The sequence below is a fragment of the Penicillium macrosclerotiorum genome (assembly GCF_028827735.1).
Source record: "Penicillium macrosclerotiorum strain IBT 26536 chromosome Unknown utg000008l_segment0_segment0, whole genome shotgun sequence".
Taxonomy (NCBI): domain Eukaryota; kingdom Fungi; phylum Ascomycota; class Eurotiomycetes; order Eurotiales; family Aspergillaceae; genus Penicillium; species Penicillium macrosclerotiorum.
In genome coordinates, this window is record NW_026643087.1 from 601,500 (window position 1) to 618,919 (window position 17,420).

The window sequence follows — 17,420 nt, forward strand, 5'->3', positions numbered from 1 at the left end:
GTGGCAAGGTGTGGGTGGTCCACCCGTGAATAATTTGCACGGCCATGTCAGAGCTTGCCAGCCTCTCCGGGATCCGAGGTTACCTTGAGCGACGTGTGCATATTTACCTAGCTAAGCTAGTGAAAAAATTTCCACAAAGTGGAGTGGACCCTTTTCCCACTGAGTCTAGGCGTCCAGGTGATATGGTATCTGCCTATTATACTCCTTTCTACGTCCTTGACATCGCCTCTCTCGTCCGCGGGGGCTCCCCAAACAAGACCTGTTGGTCACGCGACCCCCCAGCGAGTGAGCTTATCTAAGGTTGCCCAGTTTGCAGCCTCGACAGTTAGGCACCTTTTTATTGTCGATTTTCTAAAGATGAAATGCCTGTCTACCTGGTACCACGAGCAACTGTATTCGCTAACTCCGAAATTCGATATCTAAAGTGATGTGACTTAGCCTATGTTGATGATCCTTGCAGATCATCGCCTCCCCGCACTAAAGATCACGACCACACGATCTGCAGAAGTGGATAGGGGCCAGTTATGGCTAGCACAAGGCTCTAGTCAAACAATCCTACAACAGTTTCCAGAAAGCTTTGTTGATACTTGACTCTAATACCCGGACAACTTAATTATTCAATCTGCTTCCATCATTGCCACCCCAGATAGAGCTCATGTGTCACGAGCCTTTGTGAGAGCATTCTTCATGATCAACATAGCATACGTATATTTGACCGTGCACCCACCACGATGACACGGCGTCAACTGTCACACTGAATAGAATATGTACCCACCACCACTCTGAAATCCTTAAATCACCCAGTTCAAACTTGAATTGGCCCTCTCTACCCAACCAGTCCCCATCAACGATTGACAGCAATCTCTACACAATTCTGGGCTCCCAACCACGGTCCCCGGCCTCTCCAGTGCCCCTCACCTCACCCCTTGGTCCCAAACGTCCTCTTTCAATTCCCAATTCATGATAATCACGATGGCCTACTTACGCTGTGACCACCCAAGCCACGTCCTCATCCTGTTATTCATCCCTTTGACAGCTTCACATACTCTCCTATCGCCTCGTCCACCATCCATACCACTAACCGTGTCCCACGTGTGTACCCTAAGACCGCAGGTCCCGCATGCCACAGTGGGCTCTTAATCTGAAGGTGGCGGGGATATCTGAGAGATTCTGCGAGAAGATCTCGAATTTGGGAGATACTCGGTGCAGAAATACGTAGTTGCCTTTTGGAGATTGGGTATAACCATTCTTTGTATTAAATTTTGCCCTGTATGAGAAATTTTCAGAATAGCACCTTCATCTTGTCTCTGTCGCATATCCCGGTGACTTGGAATGGCGAGCTGGTCCTCCCTGAGATTGTCAACGCTTGTGTTTCCCCACGTCTCTTCTCCTCGCAACGTCGAGTGAATTTATCTGTCCCTCTTGTTGCCCGATAGCCTCTGGTCGTGCAACTCTGTAGGAGCAATCTGCGAAGTTCGCATTGAAGAATGAGTTTCTCGATTCGATGACTCAATTTTTTTTTTCGTGTCTGGTTTCTTTGAAGAATGAAGATTAAAAAAAATGACTTAACGACGTATTGGAAAAAGAAAGATGGGTCCAAGCTGCCAGGTTCAGATGAAAAATTGGTTTGCATGGGCCTGATATGAGAGCATATAGTCGTTTAATAGCGATGATGAAATAAAAGAAGAGCACCCATTGGAAAGAGTCAATCTTGGACGTTTGTTTAAAATGATCAAAAGTAGAGATGATAGAAGTCACACAAAGCGAAAATAGAGAATACTATACAGAGATCCTATGCATACAATTTGACGAATTTGACGCCAGTTCCAAAGCCCGTTGAATGCACCAAACAGCACAGAATGGGCTGGGAGGAAAGAGAAAAAGAGAGAGTAATTGGCATCCTTTTGCCAACATCACAATCTCCATAAAAATCGATCCGCGCAAAGCATCTGCCTGCAGCATCACCCGGCCCTCGACACTAATCCATCTTTTCCTAATCGATCCATCACGCCGCTCTTCAACCGCATCAGTCGCTCGATCTCTCTTCGGGGCATTCCTTGCCGATCACGCATAGTCAGCGCCTGCTGGATGGAAAACGCATCCAGGAACTGCCGCCCCGCAAATTCACCCGACCCGAGCTGTTCGAGCTCTTCTTGTGCAGCCTTGTTGATCCTCTGTCGTGCGTTCACGACCAGTAGCGCTGGATTGGAGGCTGTAGGGAAGATGGTCTGCATGGAGCCACGGTTGACGGTGCTCGAATTGGAGAGGGTTGGGAATGGGTCAACGGGGCCAATGTGTCGGAGGGAGGCGGCGAAGTCGGGGTCTCGTCCGTCGAGGTCAATGGCTAGATATGGTTTGAAGTATTAGTCGGATTGGTCTTTGAGATCAAGAGATTTGCGCTTGTAGTGCATCTTTTTGTTCGCCCCCGGGCCGGAAACTGAAAGCCGCTGAACACTCACCGCTAGATTTTATGGTCGAGGGTTGTTCATTAGAATGGTACGTAGGACCCTTTGGCACAGGTTTCGGGGCATGACTTGACGAAGACGGCGGGGGTGTGTGAGGTGTGGGCGTTTGCGACGGTTCTGTTGCCTTTGGGGCTGTCGGCGGGACCCGAGGAGGAGGAGGGGCTTGCTTGGGGTACTGGCGACGCGCAGCTGCGCCTGCAGCAGACTTGACTGGTTTCGAAGCAGCCGAACCCATCGAATATGTGCAAGAGGGGTGGTAGAACGTGACTTGGTGAATGTCGTGAAGCTTTTGCGGCGGAGGTCGGGGAGAAGCGCGGAGTCCGACTTGGCACCCGCGATTAGAGTGTAGCCACTCAAGTGACGTCAAAAGATAATCAACCCCAACACGCCTCATTTCTGTCAATAAGCAAATTCCATTGACCTGGTTTTCTTTATCTGATCTGGATGAACCATTCACATTGACTTTGGGATCGAATCAAGTGGTCTGGAAATGAACGTGGATACAAAGACATGAACAGATTCTCCGGGACGTGGAGAAATCAACTTACGCCGTGTACGGACAGATGGTTTATATTTGCATACATGTATTTTGCCGAGATACTGAAGGAATAGATATCTACCATGGAAAATTGGGTTCGAAGATACTGGTTTCGCAGAAAGAAAGACGGATATCATCGCGACTAAGAAACAGCTCTAAAGGAGCTTAAAAGGCCACTTCTCAGGCCGTGAATTTGATAGCCCTCAGGCACGGAATGGATGCATGAAGCCACATCATTAGCCATGATTCTCAACGAAGGCCAGCAAGGCGCCGACCCTGCACCTCACCCAGCGCACGGCTGCCGCTCACGAATGCGACCGCGCCAGCCAGCGCCGCAGCAGGTAGAATCTGGAACAGGTTCCACGAAGTGTAGTAAAGGAAGAAAATACCCTCAAATGCGACCAGAGATCCAAGAAAGATAGCGTGGGGTAAAGGGGCAGACTTGAATGCGGTCGGAAGGTGGTTGAGGTTGGCACCGAGGAAGAGCCACTAGGCAGATAGGTCAATTAGCATGTAGTTCAATGGCAAAGGTATATAAGGTTCATTTACCAAGCCTGCGAGGACAGGAAGAGTAGCACCGACCATGGCCATAAAGACCAGGGTGATGATGATGGGTGGGCTGCTTGCTGAGTCCTTGAAGATATGGTGGATCTCGGGCTGCTTGCCATACCGCGCGGTCTCCGCGGTCGGGACAGGCACGTTAGGGTCGCGCTGAATAGCTAGCTTGAAGACAGAGCTGTCGTAGGCGTCCGAGTTGCCGAAAGAGCCGATCAGGATGTGAGCGTCGACAGGATCAGGGAGGAGAGGAATTGAACCGGAAGCTCCTTCTGGGTCTAGATGCGGTGTCTGATTAGTTTGCTGTCCACATAAGAGCTTCCTAACCCGGGTTGCATGTACCAATTCCACCCGCGACTTGCCATTCTCCTTCACTGTGAAAGGATAGGAGATGTCCAATCCACTCTGAGGATCTTTCAGTAAAAGAAAGGCCTGGTGTGGTCGTTTCGCAGAGCTTCCCTCCTGCGCGGTCAAGGTGACGCGCAATGTATCGGCACCGGCAAACGAGACTGGTTTCGACAGTGGCTTCGACGAAGTAAATCTAGGGAAAATCCGATGTCAGTAACCATTGCATTTAACAAGGAGATGAAGTCCATTGGTTCATACTGTTCCTTGAATCCGCCGTTGATACCAGCGCCCTTGGGTTGAACTGCCACGGTGGCATCAGTAAAGCCCCAAGCTGTCGCTGCCACGGTGGGTAAGGCTGCTGATGCCAGCAGACAAAAGGGAATAGTGGCCTGCCACAGATGCATTGTGAAAAGAAACCCCGAACAATCACACAAGGGGAGAAAGAGAAGAGGGGGAAGCTGGGGAAAGGTGGTTTGTTCTGGAGTTGCAGAATAAGGCGGAAGACGGGCGATGAAGCCGATAAGCGCCGATCGACCTTAGCCCTAATTTCTTTTCTGTTCAGACTTCACCTCTCCCCATGTCCTCGTCGCCGTGTGGGCCTTCTCACTTCCAAAGCGCTCGACTGAGGCCTTGGACAGTGTGCTGACTTTCCGAGAGACATCTTCTGCCTGATGAGTCGGTGAGTTCCTGTTGCCTCTCCGAACCTGGCCCTAAACCCCAACTTGCACTTGCTGCCCTGCGTGCTGCACCTCTGACGTTAAATCACCATCCCCGAACTCCCTCCCCCTTTCCTCACTGCTTATCAGATTGTCGTCTTGTTGTATTTTTGTTCCAATCTGCCTCTCCTTTAAGATCCTTATTTCAGCCTATTCTTCGAGGCAAAGCTTCCCCTTCTGCTTGATCGCGCCTTTGACGTCCCTCGTCGCTGACTTGAGATTGGGCTCAACCCCCAGGAGTTCGTTCACGATGCCGCCTAGGAAGGGCGTTCGCAAATCGATGCCTGCACGCATCAATCATCTCAACAATGCTACCTTGACCCCCTCACGACGCTCGCCCCGGGTGCCTACCGGGGCCAAATCTACAAATGGCAGCCCTCCGTCCTCCAAATCCCTCGATCTTTCTTCCACCACATCCTCACCCGAAGACCCTTTCAACGTTGATTTCTACAATCCCAAAACCCCTTCTACAACCCGGAAGAGCAGGGATATCTCTCCGGATGCGCCTTTGACTGGTCGACGGCCATTCCAAGCGCGTCCGTCCCGACTGAGTACTGTTTACACGCCGGTCGTGGAAACAACTCTACACTCCAGTCAGAGTAGTCGCAGGACACGCCGCACAGCTGCACTCGAAACTTCTCAAAACGAATACTCAGACTCGGAATTTCCAGATACGCTCGGTTCAACAGGTTGGACCTACGATCAATATATGGGCGGCCGCGGCTCCAACGGAACAATGGACCGCCACACTTCCCCTGGTGCCTCATCTAAGGGCACCAGAACTTCTGGTCGCATTCGCAAACCGACCATGAAAGCCATCGAGGCCATGGAGTCGAAGCCAAAGCCTCGCAACACTCGGAAATCCACACCTGCGTCAACCAAAAGACAGACAGAGGAAATGATTGAAGCCATGCCTCCTTCTGCGCTTCTTCCGGCGCCTACACTTCCGCCTTCCCGCACCCGTGCCCGTGCTCCTATTCAGGCTCTAACGCCGATCGTGCGCAAAGGTAAAAAGGTCTCGAAAGCAAAGAAAGGAAAGAAGAACTCTAAGCCAGAGAAGCCGCAACTTCAACGGATTCAGATTGATGTTGAACGCGCAGGTCAGAAATTGTATGAACTTGCCGCCCTTGCCTTGGGCACGGATTTTGTGGCCCCGCCTGATGCCGAGGAGTTCATCAGAAAGGCCCGAACGGAGTACCGAAAACTTGAAATGGATGAGTTGATTGGCACCCCGCGAAATTTTGAAAACACACCAAAAGATGCCAAAGCTAAGGCAGACTCCAAGTCCCAATTCTTTGACAGCTACAAGAAAAAAACAGCTCCCAAAATCGATGCAGATGGGTGGATTCATTCTGGCTGTATCAATAAATTCGATGAAGAGGTTGTTCTCTCACCTGCAGAGCACAGCCCTTACCGTTCCCCCCACACCTACGGAGACGAAAACCTGCCATTTCCGCCCGTGCGCATCCGATCCGGAAAGCATGTTGAGAATGACAATGCACTCGGTTTCCCGCCTCTCATCGGCGACCGCAACATTCCGTTTGACTCTCAGTCGCAGTTTCAGCCAGAGGATGTGATCGAGGAGAAAGCCAAGGCGAAGGCTCGCGGAGAGGCGTGCAAGAAAAACACCATCAAGCCAAACCCCGCACAGACCGAGCACTTGAAGAAGTCTGCTGCTCGAAAGCGTGGTCTGGCTGAAACCGAGTCAGAGTCAACTAATGCCATTGCTTCAGTGGCCCCTGGGGGCCCCAATCCTAGAAAGCGTCGCCGTGAGGAGCGCGTCTCTATGCCCGCAAGGGTTTCGACTGTCAAAAACACTCGTTCCAAGACTCCGATTTCCCAGGCTTCCAAGGCGACCAAAACAACCGCTGCTGCGCCTGGTCCGACTCTAGAGGCAAAGCCACAGTTCCCGCGTCTGAGGCTGACACTGAAGCCTCAGAACGAGAAGGAGCGGCAGAAGTCCTCCAGCCCTTCCGACGACTCATCTGACTCGCCCGTGGAAAAAGCGCCTACCAAGAAATCTGCGGCTGAAGGCCGTCGCAAGCGTGTCATCGACATTACCTCGGACAGCGAAGCTACAAAGGAGCCTATCGTTGCCAAGGGCAAAAAGAGAGTCGCCGATCTCATTTCGGACGACAAAGTGATAGGAAATTCAAAGACGCCAACAAAGCGTCCACGCATTGCAGCTGATTCCGATGCGGAGTCTACCCCCACGGCGCCCAAGGGCCGCGGACGTTCTGCAACCACCACCATAGCCACCCCAAAGGCAGCACAAGGCCGAGGGCGAGCGCGAGGTGCATCCAAGGCACCCTCGACTCCTGCGCGGAACCGCAAGCGTGCAACCTCGGCCCCTTCTATCCGTGGTCGTGGTCGTGGTCGCGGCCGTGGTGCTTAAGGGCAACTGCAATGAAAAGCGAGAAGCCAAAAGCAAATTGAAAGACGAGGAGCTGTGGATATACCTTGTAGAGACCTGTTTGTCTCTATTGATTATGAATAACGTTTGTTTCATGAGGCGTTACATATGTGGTGATGATGATTGTGCAAATCAACCAGATAAGGAACAGCATAGCGTGGTGTTTTTTTTTTTTTTTTGCAGGTCCGTCATGTATATTGTTTGCTTCTCTGTGATTACCTGATTAGGTACAGAAGCTGTTTTCGGGTTGTCTTTTTCTCATACATGAACAAGGCTTCGGCAGCCTGTGTTCCTATTCTGATATCTGTAGAGGGAGATTTTTGCTCAAAATACCATCATAATCAACATTATTATTACCGACAGCCTTTCATTCCTGATCTAATCATACAATTCCTGGTCCCAATATGCTTATTTGGGTGGTATTTGCCATCATCTCACAGCCTCATAACTATCTCAATTCCATGGTTATACATACTGACTACCCATGAGCCCAATCCTGCACAAGGCTGGTTGGCTGGCTGTTTCAGACTATGGCCAAAATGAACTAGTATCAGGAAGATTGGGGTCAGTGAAAGTGGGCATATCGCCATCCCAGATGAGCTCTGCAATTGAATCCGCGGAAAGTAGTTCTTCAAATAGCTCGATGGGCGCTCGGTCAGTCTCGGGTGTGAAACTATCATGGTGGTTATTGGGCGTTGTTGCTTGGGAGACTGAAGCTTGAGTAGTACCCGATATCAGAGATTAGCATCACGAGCTTCTAGGGAATGAAAGTCTTCCAGGAAGAAGAAGCATATGCTTACCCAGTAGGGTTGGACTTTGATCCTCAGTGGGAGCTGGAGTATATGGCGTTACCGATTTTTCAATAGTGGAAATGGTGGTGTATTCTGTGGCACTTTGGGTTGAAGTTGAGTTGTTTTTGTCTTGTTGCCCAAGAATGAACTTTTGCTCAGATCGCATAACTGCAGCCACAAGGTCTGTCAAAACCTTTGCACTCTGCGTTGAGAGAAGGTGTTCGCCAAGAACACTATTCTGGTGAAGGCGTAGAATATTCGCGACACCAGCTTTGGCCTTTTCCGCGCTCGAGGATAGAGGCCGCGAAAGGGCAAAAGTGCAGAGGATTACCCCGGCTGTGAATAAGCATATTCCAATATGCATGGCAGCATGGGTTCTCCGACAGGCTTGCAAAAGGGCTCGGTATTGGTACAGCTCTGACGTGCGGAGGGCAGAGTTCAAAAGCTGTTGTTGAGAGAAGGCAGATCCGGATAAGATAGGAGCCGAGTGATATTCAGAAGATCCCTTCGAGGAAATTCCAAAGGCCGCGCTTCGATGCAGGAAAATTAGGACATTATCGTAACTGAGTTGGAGCAGCAACGCTTGCATCCGAAGCAGCAGCGGTTGAGATGTATCTTTCCCTCTATAGGTCTCCAGGCGCAGTTTATGAGGCAACTGGCTCTCCCAGGAAGCCAGCTGGTTATGGATTCCCGTGACCATTTCTAGCCGTTTTCTGTCAAGCTTGTGATTCAGAAAGCGACCAATTATGCGGTATAGCTGGACTTTGCATTGATGATATTCAGTGTGCCGACTTTGCCGGTTGATTATTTCGGAGCTATTTACGATGTCTGAGTTGTTTATGTTGAAATTGCATTTAGAGTCATCTATACCACATGGTCGTCCAAAGACAATTGTGGCATATCTGCAAAAGAGATATTAAATGGCTATGCCGGATATAACTTGGAGCTGAGCACCAACTTACTTGTCAAAGATTTCCAGGGTCAACCATGTACGTCGTCTAGATTCAAGGACAGAAATTGGATCAACTTGATTCATTGGTTCACGATGGAGCCCAATGAATTGGCCAAGTCTGATCCCACTTTCGAGAACTCCCAAGCCAACAGGGGGGCGCCCATTGAAAATATGGAAACTTCCCATTAAAACGCATATTTGAACAGCCTCCACATTTGCAGAGCCGATGATTTTGAGAAATTTGGCTTCGAGCTGTTCAAGAAAGCTTTGAGATAGCTGCTGGAGAATCAATGTCTTTTGGGGTTTTAACACCGTGAGGGATAGATAGTGGGACCCCATGGCATGAACCAACAATACAAGCCAAACAAAGTTGATATCTTCTGTTGCTGGTAACTCTGTTGAGGCCATCAAGCTTTCATAGCGCTGTCGAAAGGATTCTTCATGTAAAACCTGACCCAACTTGGGTTAGCTTCGGGGTTCACAGAAGATGAAAGGGCCTCTAGACTACCATGACAAACCAATCCACGGTTTGAAAGAATACATCCACTAAGATGTCAAGGCATGCCCTGGAAGGTAGTGATATTCCGATCATATCACGCCATGGAATCGAGCTAGATATCTTGTTTGGTGTTTTCTTGCCTCCAGGTAGAGCCGATGTGTCATAGTCAAAATTGAAAGATCGGTCTTCGGATGCAAGAATCTTCAATATCATGCTAAAGTCAGGCTTTATGTATATACAGAAGGTACGGAGTATTTGATTTGAAACTTACCCCTACGCTGAGATCGAAGATGTTCGTATCAGAGAAAATCACTGCCTCGTTATCTTTGGAAGGACCGGCAGGACCATGCTCCCCACCTTGGGCGATTTCTTCGACTTGCGAGGTTGATCGCCCCCGCGAAATACAGGGCACACCAGCCCGTTCACATAATTGACATGGTCTAAGAGGATCACACTAACGGGAGCAAGGTTAGCCTCGTCATTCTCCCCACTACAAATCAATGTTGAATGCATAAAAATACAATACCCCTAGTTTTCGTTTATGGCACCGTTCGCAGGCCGAGGAGACCTTTTGGCGTTTTCGACGAGTATCCATGCTCTGTTTGATGACATTTAGTGAAGACTAACGGGGTTTCTAAGCCGGAATGAATGCAGCGGAGCCGCCGATTGAGCGTCGGAGTCCTGAGGATTTGAAACCCAGAACTCCGTGGGTGAATAAGCACGGCATGCCGCGAACTCCGTCGGACTTAGGTAATCCCTCAGTGACATCAGCAGTATGGAGCAAGATATAAATATACAACAATTCGCCCTGCTTTTCAAGGCGATATTCTCATTTCATATCATACAATCTAAACCTCCAGTGTTCTCGGAACATCTTTCAAAACTCAAAAACTGCCTATTCGTTGAATTGGGATTTTGTTGTCCTTTTGATCCACCATGGCTCCCCGCAAGGCTCTTATCGCTATCACCTCGGCACACGCCCCTCTCTACCCAGAGGGCAAGGAGACAGGTGCGTACCAGAACTCATAATTATGAAACGACTATTTCCCTAGCAGATGATACATGTACTGACATAGTGGTATCAACCAGGTCTCTTCATTACTGAAGCCTTGCACCCCTTCAAGGTCTTCAAGGAAGCAGGTTTCGAGGTTGATCTTGTCTCCGAGACGGGTACTTACCAGCCCGACTGGCTCTCGGAGCAGAAGGATTGGCTTCCTGATGAGGATCGAGCCATCTGGGAGGACCACTCCAGTGAATTCCGATCCAAACTCGATAACCTCCTGAAGCCAAGTGATATTTCCTACGCCGATGTACGTTTTCCTCCTTTTGTTTCTCAATTATACAACGAATACTATTATTAAAAAAGAAACGCCATTGTCTGACATCAAACAGTATGGCATCTTCTTTGCCTCTGCAGGGCATGCATCATTGATTGACTATCCCGAAGCAAAGGGTCTTCAGCAAATTGCCTCTCAAATGTACAACAAGGGCGGCATCATCTCAGCAGTGTATGGAACTCCCCCAATACACCATTCAAAGATATCAATCCGCTGACACAACCCACTATAGTTGCCACGGAGGTGCAATCTACCCCGGCATCATTGACCCCAGCACTGGCAAGTCTATCATTTCCGGCCGCAAGGTAACCGGCTTCACCAACAAGGGCGAAGAGGAGCATGGTCTTCTCGACGTCATCAAGAGCTGGAACCGGCCTACCATCGAGGCTTCTGCTGCATCTGTTGGCGCAACTTGTATGTCTTAAACCCCTAAAATCACAGAACCTCCTACTAACCATATTACTAGACATCTCTCCCGCGGGACCCTGGGATGCCTTCACAATCACTGATGGCCCAGTGGTCACTGGCGCCAATCCCGCTAGTGCACATGTCACTGCCGAGGCTGCTGTCAAGGCATTTGACGCAGCGCAGTAAATACGCAGGTATGAAGAGTTGAGTGATACATAGTTCCAGAATATTCATTCGATGATAGGCATAGAGAAAATACTAGTTTCGTCGAGATTGATTCATTGAACACTCAGTTCTCGAGTTCCGGATCGCTGTACATCCCAGTCCTTTCCAATCCATAAAGAACTAGTCAATTTCAATTCTTTGTAGAACAAACTACATCTTGAAGATCCCCACGCCCATCAAGTCCACCTCAAAATCAAATTTCTCAACCAGGATGCACATCTACTCTTCCGTATTTGTATTACAGTAATATATTCCACCACCCGCCGATATCACTCCCTCAAAATACCCAAATACCCACTATTCCTAGTCAGGCCTAGCGTTCTCTCAGCGCTTCCAACGGACTCGAAATCATAATGCATGAAGACTCGACGTTGAAGTCAAGCAAGCCCAATCCTCAATTACATTCACCCACCCATCTCCTCCCTGCAAGTCAGGTTCCATTCCCCAATTTCCCGCTCCCGATGCCCACTCCTGTCCCTCCACACCCGCGAGTTGTGCGCCCAGGAGGCGCGCGGCGCGCGGCGCCCCGGCCAGTGCAGCCGCAGGCACCGTATGAGATCCGCAATACGAAAGAGTACAAAGTTGCAGCGCGACGGTACGTACAACCCTGCATTCTCCAAAATTTCAGAGCATGGCCCTGGCTCTATTGCGCCTTTTTCTGGGGCCGTTCCTTGTATCCGTTGATGCGTGTCGTGGCTGGTCAAAGCTGGTCGAAGGTGCTGATACGTGTGTAGATGGCTATCCGGAATTGTGGCATTGCCAGTTGCGCTGTTTACAACGTGGATTCTGTATGAGCGGGGTGAGTACTTTCTATTCCTGTCGCAATGGCAGTACTTGCTGGATGTTGAGGGTTGTCCCTGCAAGGCAATCATGCTGACGCTATCTTCTTTGCATGGTCTAGTGTATGGCAGCCAGAGTGTGAAAAGGTTGAGTGACAAACGACAAACGAAGCAAGAAGAACAGGTACCATCCTCGTCATCTGAGCAATAAAAGCTATGACTCGGAAATGAGGCTACTGAAATGGCGTGGGTGTTGACTGCATTTGTATATAATCTCTACTTTTAATCGGGCATCATATCATCACTGTATTGTTTGATTGCGTCGTAAACTCCGCCAACTTCTTGTATAGACAGAAAGCGCATACACACTTACAAGTATCGGGCCCCTGTCCATGACACAAACACGAAGAAAAGAGGAAGGCAAATGGGCACGGTAAACACAACAGGGGGTGGGTAAATAAAAATCAATGTCCATAAGAATCGTTCCGATAAGTAAATTTTTAAACTTTCCAAATCCTCCCTCTCGTATGTAAAACATCCCCCCGCACCTCGCCAGCAGGCCGGGGCGAACGAGAAAAAAAAATATATAGTCCAAATGTGGTGGTACTCAATTGAGAATACCGATCGATATTCGAAGAGAACAGGGCGTTGTTCGAGGAAACGCCACAAGGTCTGGTTTGGGTATATGGATTCAAGTCCAGCTCAACCAGCAACTCCCTGCACTGGCAGGTGATATTCTCCCGAAGTGGCAGACTGGGGCACAGGTGTAGAACCGTTATTCGTGCTAGGCGTCTTGACATTGCTGCGCTCGCGCATGCGACGACCCTCCATCAGACCACGCAGACCACGTTTCTGCAAGCCAATCACGCTGCTCAAATCGCCTGTCCAGATCTCGCGCTGCGGGCGGCTGGCGTCCGTGCCGCGACGGTTATAGGCGCGCGACGCACTCCGGCTTTCACTGTCGCTGACGAACTCCGAGTCAGATTGGCTGAAGCTGGCGCTGGAGGCGGTGCTGACAGCGCTAACGGAGTCCTCGCGGTCACGGTGGGCGCTGCGCTGGCGGTGGCGCGACATGTCTGTGTCAATGCGGAGCGCGGGTAGGCCGCGAGTCACGCTGGTCAGGTCGTTGGCGCTGCTCGAGGCGGAGACCGTGGAGATGCCACCGTTTTCGGTGTCAGAGGAATCCGAGGCGAGCAGGACACTTTGGTGGGAGTTGGTTCCCTCCGACATGGGGATGGATCCGTTGCGGCCGGCCTGCGCACCACTCAGGGCTTCCAAGGTGCCGCCTAGTCCGCCGCTGAAACCAGTACCTCGACCACCACCTGCCGCCATGGCGGCTGCGTTGAAGACGGCGGCGGCGTTGCGGCCATCGAGGACCTGGTGAAGTCGTTCCACGGTGGCCTCAAGTAGACCATCAACTTGGTAGGGCCGGGCGAGTTGGAGCAGCGAACAAAGGATTTGCGGGGTGCAGAGAGAAGAACCAGGCGGTGGGAGAGCTGAAGTGTAGAGGTATTGGACGAGGACTTGGAGGGTCAGGATGGTATGGGGGAGATAGAGCACCCGAGGGCGAGCAGTGGGAGCGAGGTTATGGGCGGAGGGCACCTCCAAGTTTTCTAAAAGGGCCTTGGATGGCACCGATGGGTTCACTAAGGTGGTTGCATTGGAATACATGCTGTTTTGACCGATAGACGGTGTGATTGTAATGCTCGAGTTCCGGCTAGGGTGTATTTGGGAGGGACGAAGAGTGCCGACATCCGCAATACCCCCGTCGGACGACTCACGCAAGAGCTGGATGAAGTAAGGGCCCCATCGGCGGGTCAGCAGACGAGAGTTGACAGGAATGCGTTCGCCCCCCACGGCCTGCAATTCCATGTCAGACATTTCATGCAGTGAAAGTGCTAGCTTGCCCAGTTCGTCCGATGTGGCAGATAAGGGTCGTCCACCGGTGGTCAATTGAGCCAGCTTTTGTTGCAGGGACGCAGGGACGGAAGGGGAGCTATAGGATTTATATCCTGATGTGGCAGCCGTGTGAGACGGGTTATTATAGAGACCAAAGGCTTCAAGTTCAACGAGGCAGATATGCGAGAAGTTGATCCGGCGATGATTATAGTCTTCAACCAAGCTTCGTTTCCGATGTCCCAGGATAACGAATGCACTTCGGCGCGGCCAGAGAATGCCGCGATTCCAACTACCATTGCCAAAGACTGATCCGCCTGCGTCGATGCGACCCCAGGTCAATGTTTTCAGATCAAGCGCCCAGAGAGCATACTCCTGCTTCGATGAGGTCAGGTAAGTTCCGCTGACGACAAAATGGCCATTGATGATGCCGCCGTTTGGGAATCTGAGGCCCGGCGGCGACGCCTGGCTTTGCATCGGTCGCTCGACAAGGCGCCCGTCCGGCAGGCGCACCTGCAGTTCTAACTTGACGTCCAAGAAGTTATAATTTGAGTATATAAGCATGGGGCAACCTGGCGAATCGGGGTTTTCGATGGGTTCGTGGGTGTCTCGGTCCGGTGAGGCGGAGCCAACCTCCGAGACGTCCATGCCAACCAAAGGGGTCACAACACTGCGGTATGCACCACAACTGCGTCCGAGCGGGCTGGTGTTGGTCCACTTGAGGCTGCGGAGGTTAAAGACGCTGATCTGCTCAATATAATGATTTGAGCTATCTTGCCCGCCAACAACCACCATCTCCGCTCCTCCAAAGCCATCAATGTCTATTCCGAGGCTGCCTTGATGAGGCGTGGACGATTCAGGGTTGTGATGAATAGCTGACAACGGCGCATTGGCCGACGTGAAACAGGCGCTCGACGGTAGTATCGTCGCGCAATGCGCGTATCGTCCTTGCGGTGACTCACGGGCCGCCACTCGGGTCCAGGATCGCGACGGGACGTCGAAGATGTGAATGTCAGACATGACCACAACCTCCGACTGAGAGTCGGATCCCGACTGGCTGGCATTCGATGGATCTTTGGGTGTGCTTGGCGCAGGTGACATGCCTCCATAGCACACCAGCTTGTTATCACCCAGGGCGCAGACACTGTGGAAATAACGGGGCGGCGGGATATCGCCGCCCGCCTCAATCTTCGTCCAATGACGGCGGATCAGGTCCAATTCGTAGAGGTCCGAAGTTAACTGTGGACGGCTGCGCGAGAGGATCCGGCCTCCGAATACGTATAGCTTATCACCCAAAATCGTGGTGGTGGCTCCCACCAGGGGATGAGGCTCCTTGCCCGTAGTGCGGCGCACATTGCACACCAGCCCGGAGAGGTTGATGGGACCGGACGAGGCTTGTTGTTGCAGCGAGGGCGAAATGCCCGAGAAGGGCTCCTCGCGGGCTGAGTCGAGGTGCCCTAGGCTGGACTGGCTTCTTGACATCATCGTGGGTGGATTTGGTGTACGGTTCTCCCACTGGATGTCAGAGGGGGCGGTAATCAGGGCGGGCGGATCCTGGTGTTGGTTTTCCCTCTCCCCCTTTTATTCTCTCGGACCACCCAGTCAATGTCGATGTCAGATGAGACGCATATGACGAAGAGCGCTGTCTTTATAGGCCGGCTTGCGGGTGTGTAACGATCGGAACCTGCTCACGCTTGATCGCAGGAGAGTGTTGCGGCTCGAATGGGTGGCCTCAGCGGGGAGTGGAAAGGAGAGTCAGGGGGTTAACTTTCCCCACCACTTCGAAGCCCAGCGTTTACAAAGGCGCGGAGGAGGCCAGGGCGGTTTGTGTATAACAAGATCAGACGCAAGGAGGCGAGGCTCGAAGTGGAGAGGGAAAATGACAGTGAACGTTGGATCGGCACAAAAAAGGCGGTCTCAACCTTTTCCCAGATGGGGTTGGGGCCGGATACGACCGCGCCCGCGCTCTCTATACGGAGTACACGTTGGACAATACATCCGAGGACCAGGGCGTGGAGACGCGAGGTTGCCTACAAAGTGTCTAAATACGTTCTTGAAAAAAGAGGTTTGATCTATGCATTGGTTGAGGGAATCGCATCGTGACATCTTGACGTTTGGGGCCAGTTCTCAGGTTTCATAGTACTATTCGCTGGTTAACTCCACCGGGACTGGGAATGGGCCATCCACATCACTCGTTGAGATGGAGTCCATGCAGCCCATGCATCAGGGGAGCCAGTCACACTAAACGGTACGTGGCCACTTTATCTGGATCGGAACTTTTCTCACAACCCAATTCGCGTCCACTGAACCTGACCAGAATATGGCCGGGTCCCACAGATATATACAGATGCGAATGAACAGTGTAGATATACATGCCAGGTTACACGGCAGGTAGTCAACTATCCAATCATGACGGCCATCGTTCGTAAGGCACCAAGGGGGTCGCGGATAAGTCAATTCATATTTGGTATCAACAGTGCTATACCCGGCTCAACAAAAAAAAAAAAAAAAAAAAAAAAAGGGGCCCAAAGAGCAATCGCATCCCAAAGTCATCTTTTAAATATTATCTTTTCTCATATCACGGTCGTAACCAGCAAGGAATCCCTCTCGCCCGGTATTTACTGGGAGCCGGGGTACTTGGTGAAACGCAGGTAGGGCTTGACCTCACGGATCTCACCGAACTTAGCCTTAGCATCAGCAGTAGAAACGGGAGGAGGGATGACCACATCATCACCGGGGAGCCAGTTGATGGGGCAGGTGACACCGTGCTTATCGGTGAGCTGGAGGGCATCAACGACACGGAGGACCTCGGCGGTGTTGCGGCCAGTGGAGGCAGGGTAGGTCATGATCAGACGGATCTTCTTGGAGGGGTCGATAATGAAGACCGAGCGGATGGTCAGGGCCATACCCTTGGAGTCGACGTTGGTGGTGTCCTGGAAGTCGACCATGTCGTACTGGTAGGCGACCTTGCGCTCGGGGTCGGAGATGATGGGGAACTTGAGGCTGGAGCCAGACACCTCATCGATATCCTTGATCCAGCGGTGGTGGGACTCGACACCGTTGGCGCTCAGGCCAATGAGCTGGACACCGCGAGCAGTGAACTCGGGCTCGAGCTTGGCAAAGGCACCGAGCTCGGTGGTACAGATGGGGGTGAAGTCATCGGGGTGGGAGAAGAGAATGGTCCACTTGTCGCCAATGAAGTCGTGGAAGTTGATGGGACCGGTAGAGGTCTCGGCATCGAAGTTCGGGGCGACAGAGCCCAGACGGAGACTGGAGAGATTGGGCATTAGCTATGGCATGGGGGGAGTGTGGAGGGGGACCTTGCGGGGAAGCACGGAGGAGAGATGCACATACGGGGGAGCACGGTCAGTGGCCATTGTGATGGTAGGGGATGGGGATTGGTTGCAGATTGAACGGGAAGATGGAGAAGAGAAGAGGAAGCGAAGTTGAGGGGAACCCGACGGTTCAAATACCTGCAACCCCTCCTGCTTGTCGCTG

The 17,420-nt window shown here is 51.5% G+C and overlaps 8 protein-coding genes across 8 annotated transcripts; 3 read left to right on the forward strand and 5 right to left on the reverse strand.

Moving 5' to 3' along the window:
- Window positions 1-1,961: 1,961 nt before the first annotated feature.
- N7462_008409 (uncharacterized protein) lies at window positions 1,962-2,700 on the reverse strand (the record flags this gene model as incomplete). Its single annotated transcript, XM_057080124.1, has 2 exons — window positions 1,962-2,344; window positions 2,460-2,700. The coding sequence occupies 2 exons, from the start codon at window positions 2,698-2,700 to the stop codon at window positions 1,962-1,964; spliced, it is 624 nt and encodes a 207-aa protein (XP_056930452.1).
- A 552-nt stretch (window positions 2,701-3,252) lies between these two features.
- On the reverse strand, window positions 3,253-4,310 carry N7462_008410 (putative oligosaccharyltransferase subunit ribophorin II; the record flags this gene model as incomplete). Its single annotated transcript, XM_057080125.1, has 3 exons — window positions 3,253-3,492; window positions 3,553-4,099; window positions 4,165-4,310. The coding sequence occupies 3 exons, from the start codon at window positions 4,308-4,310 to the stop codon at window positions 3,253-3,255; spliced, it is 933 nt and encodes a 310-aa protein (XP_056930453.1).
- Window positions 4,311-4,872: 562 nt separating this feature from the next.
- Window positions 4,873-7,017, forward strand: N7462_008411 (putative GPI-anchored cell surface glycoprotein; the record flags this gene model as incomplete). Its single annotated transcript, XM_057080126.1, has 1 exon — window positions 4,873-7,017. One exon carries the CDS (start codon window positions 4,873-4,875, stop codon window positions 7,015-7,017), a length of 2,145 nt encoding a protein of 714 aa, XP_056930454.1.
- Window positions 7,018-7,563: 546 nt separating this feature from the next.
- On the reverse strand, window positions 7,564-8,526 carry N7462_008412 (fungal specific transcription factor domain-containing protein; the record flags this gene model as incomplete). Its single annotated transcript, XM_057080127.1, has 2 exons — window positions 7,564-7,745; window positions 7,836-8,526. The coding sequence occupies 2 exons, from the start codon at window positions 8,524-8,526 to the stop codon at window positions 7,564-7,566; spliced, it is 873 nt and encodes a 290-aa protein (XP_056930455.1).
- A 1,687-nt stretch (window positions 8,527-10,213) lies between these two features.
- Window positions 10,214-11,208, forward strand: N7462_008413 (uncharacterized protein; the record flags this gene model as incomplete). Its single annotated transcript, XM_057080128.1, has 5 exons — window positions 10,214-10,286; window positions 10,367-10,587; window positions 10,670-10,785; window positions 10,847-11,028; window positions 11,081-11,208. 5 exons carry the CDS (start codon window positions 10,214-10,216, stop codon window positions 11,206-11,208), a joined length of 720 nt encoding a protein of 239 aa, XP_056930456.1.
- A 500-nt stretch (window positions 11,209-11,708) lies between these two features.
- On the forward strand, window positions 11,709-12,237 carry N7462_008414 (uncharacterized protein; the record flags this gene model as incomplete). The annotated part of the gene is made up of 2 exons (XM_057080129.1): window positions 11,709-11,842; window positions 11,982-12,237. 2 exons carry the CDS (start codon window positions 11,709-11,711, stop codon window positions 12,235-12,237), a joined length of 390 nt encoding a protein of 129 aa, XP_056930457.1.
- A 491-nt stretch (window positions 12,238-12,728) lies between these two features.
- Window positions 12,729-15,407, reverse strand: N7462_008415 (putative regulatory protein Ral2; the record flags this gene model as incomplete). The annotated part of the gene is made up of 1 exon (XM_057080130.1): window positions 12,729-15,407. The coding sequence occupies one exon, from the start codon at window positions 15,405-15,407 to the stop codon at window positions 12,729-12,731; it is 2,679 nt and encodes an 892-aa protein (XP_056930458.1).
- Window positions 15,408-16,540: 1,133 nt separating this feature from the next.
- Window positions 16,541-17,299, reverse strand: N7462_008416 (peroxiredoxin; the record flags this gene model as incomplete). The annotated part of the gene is made up of 2 exons (XM_057080131.1): window positions 16,541-17,192; window positions 17,277-17,299. The coding sequence occupies 2 exons, from the start codon at window positions 17,297-17,299 to the stop codon at window positions 16,541-16,543; spliced, it is 675 nt and encodes a 224-aa protein (XP_056930459.1).
- Between the last annotated feature and the right edge of the window lie 121 nt (window positions 17,300-17,420).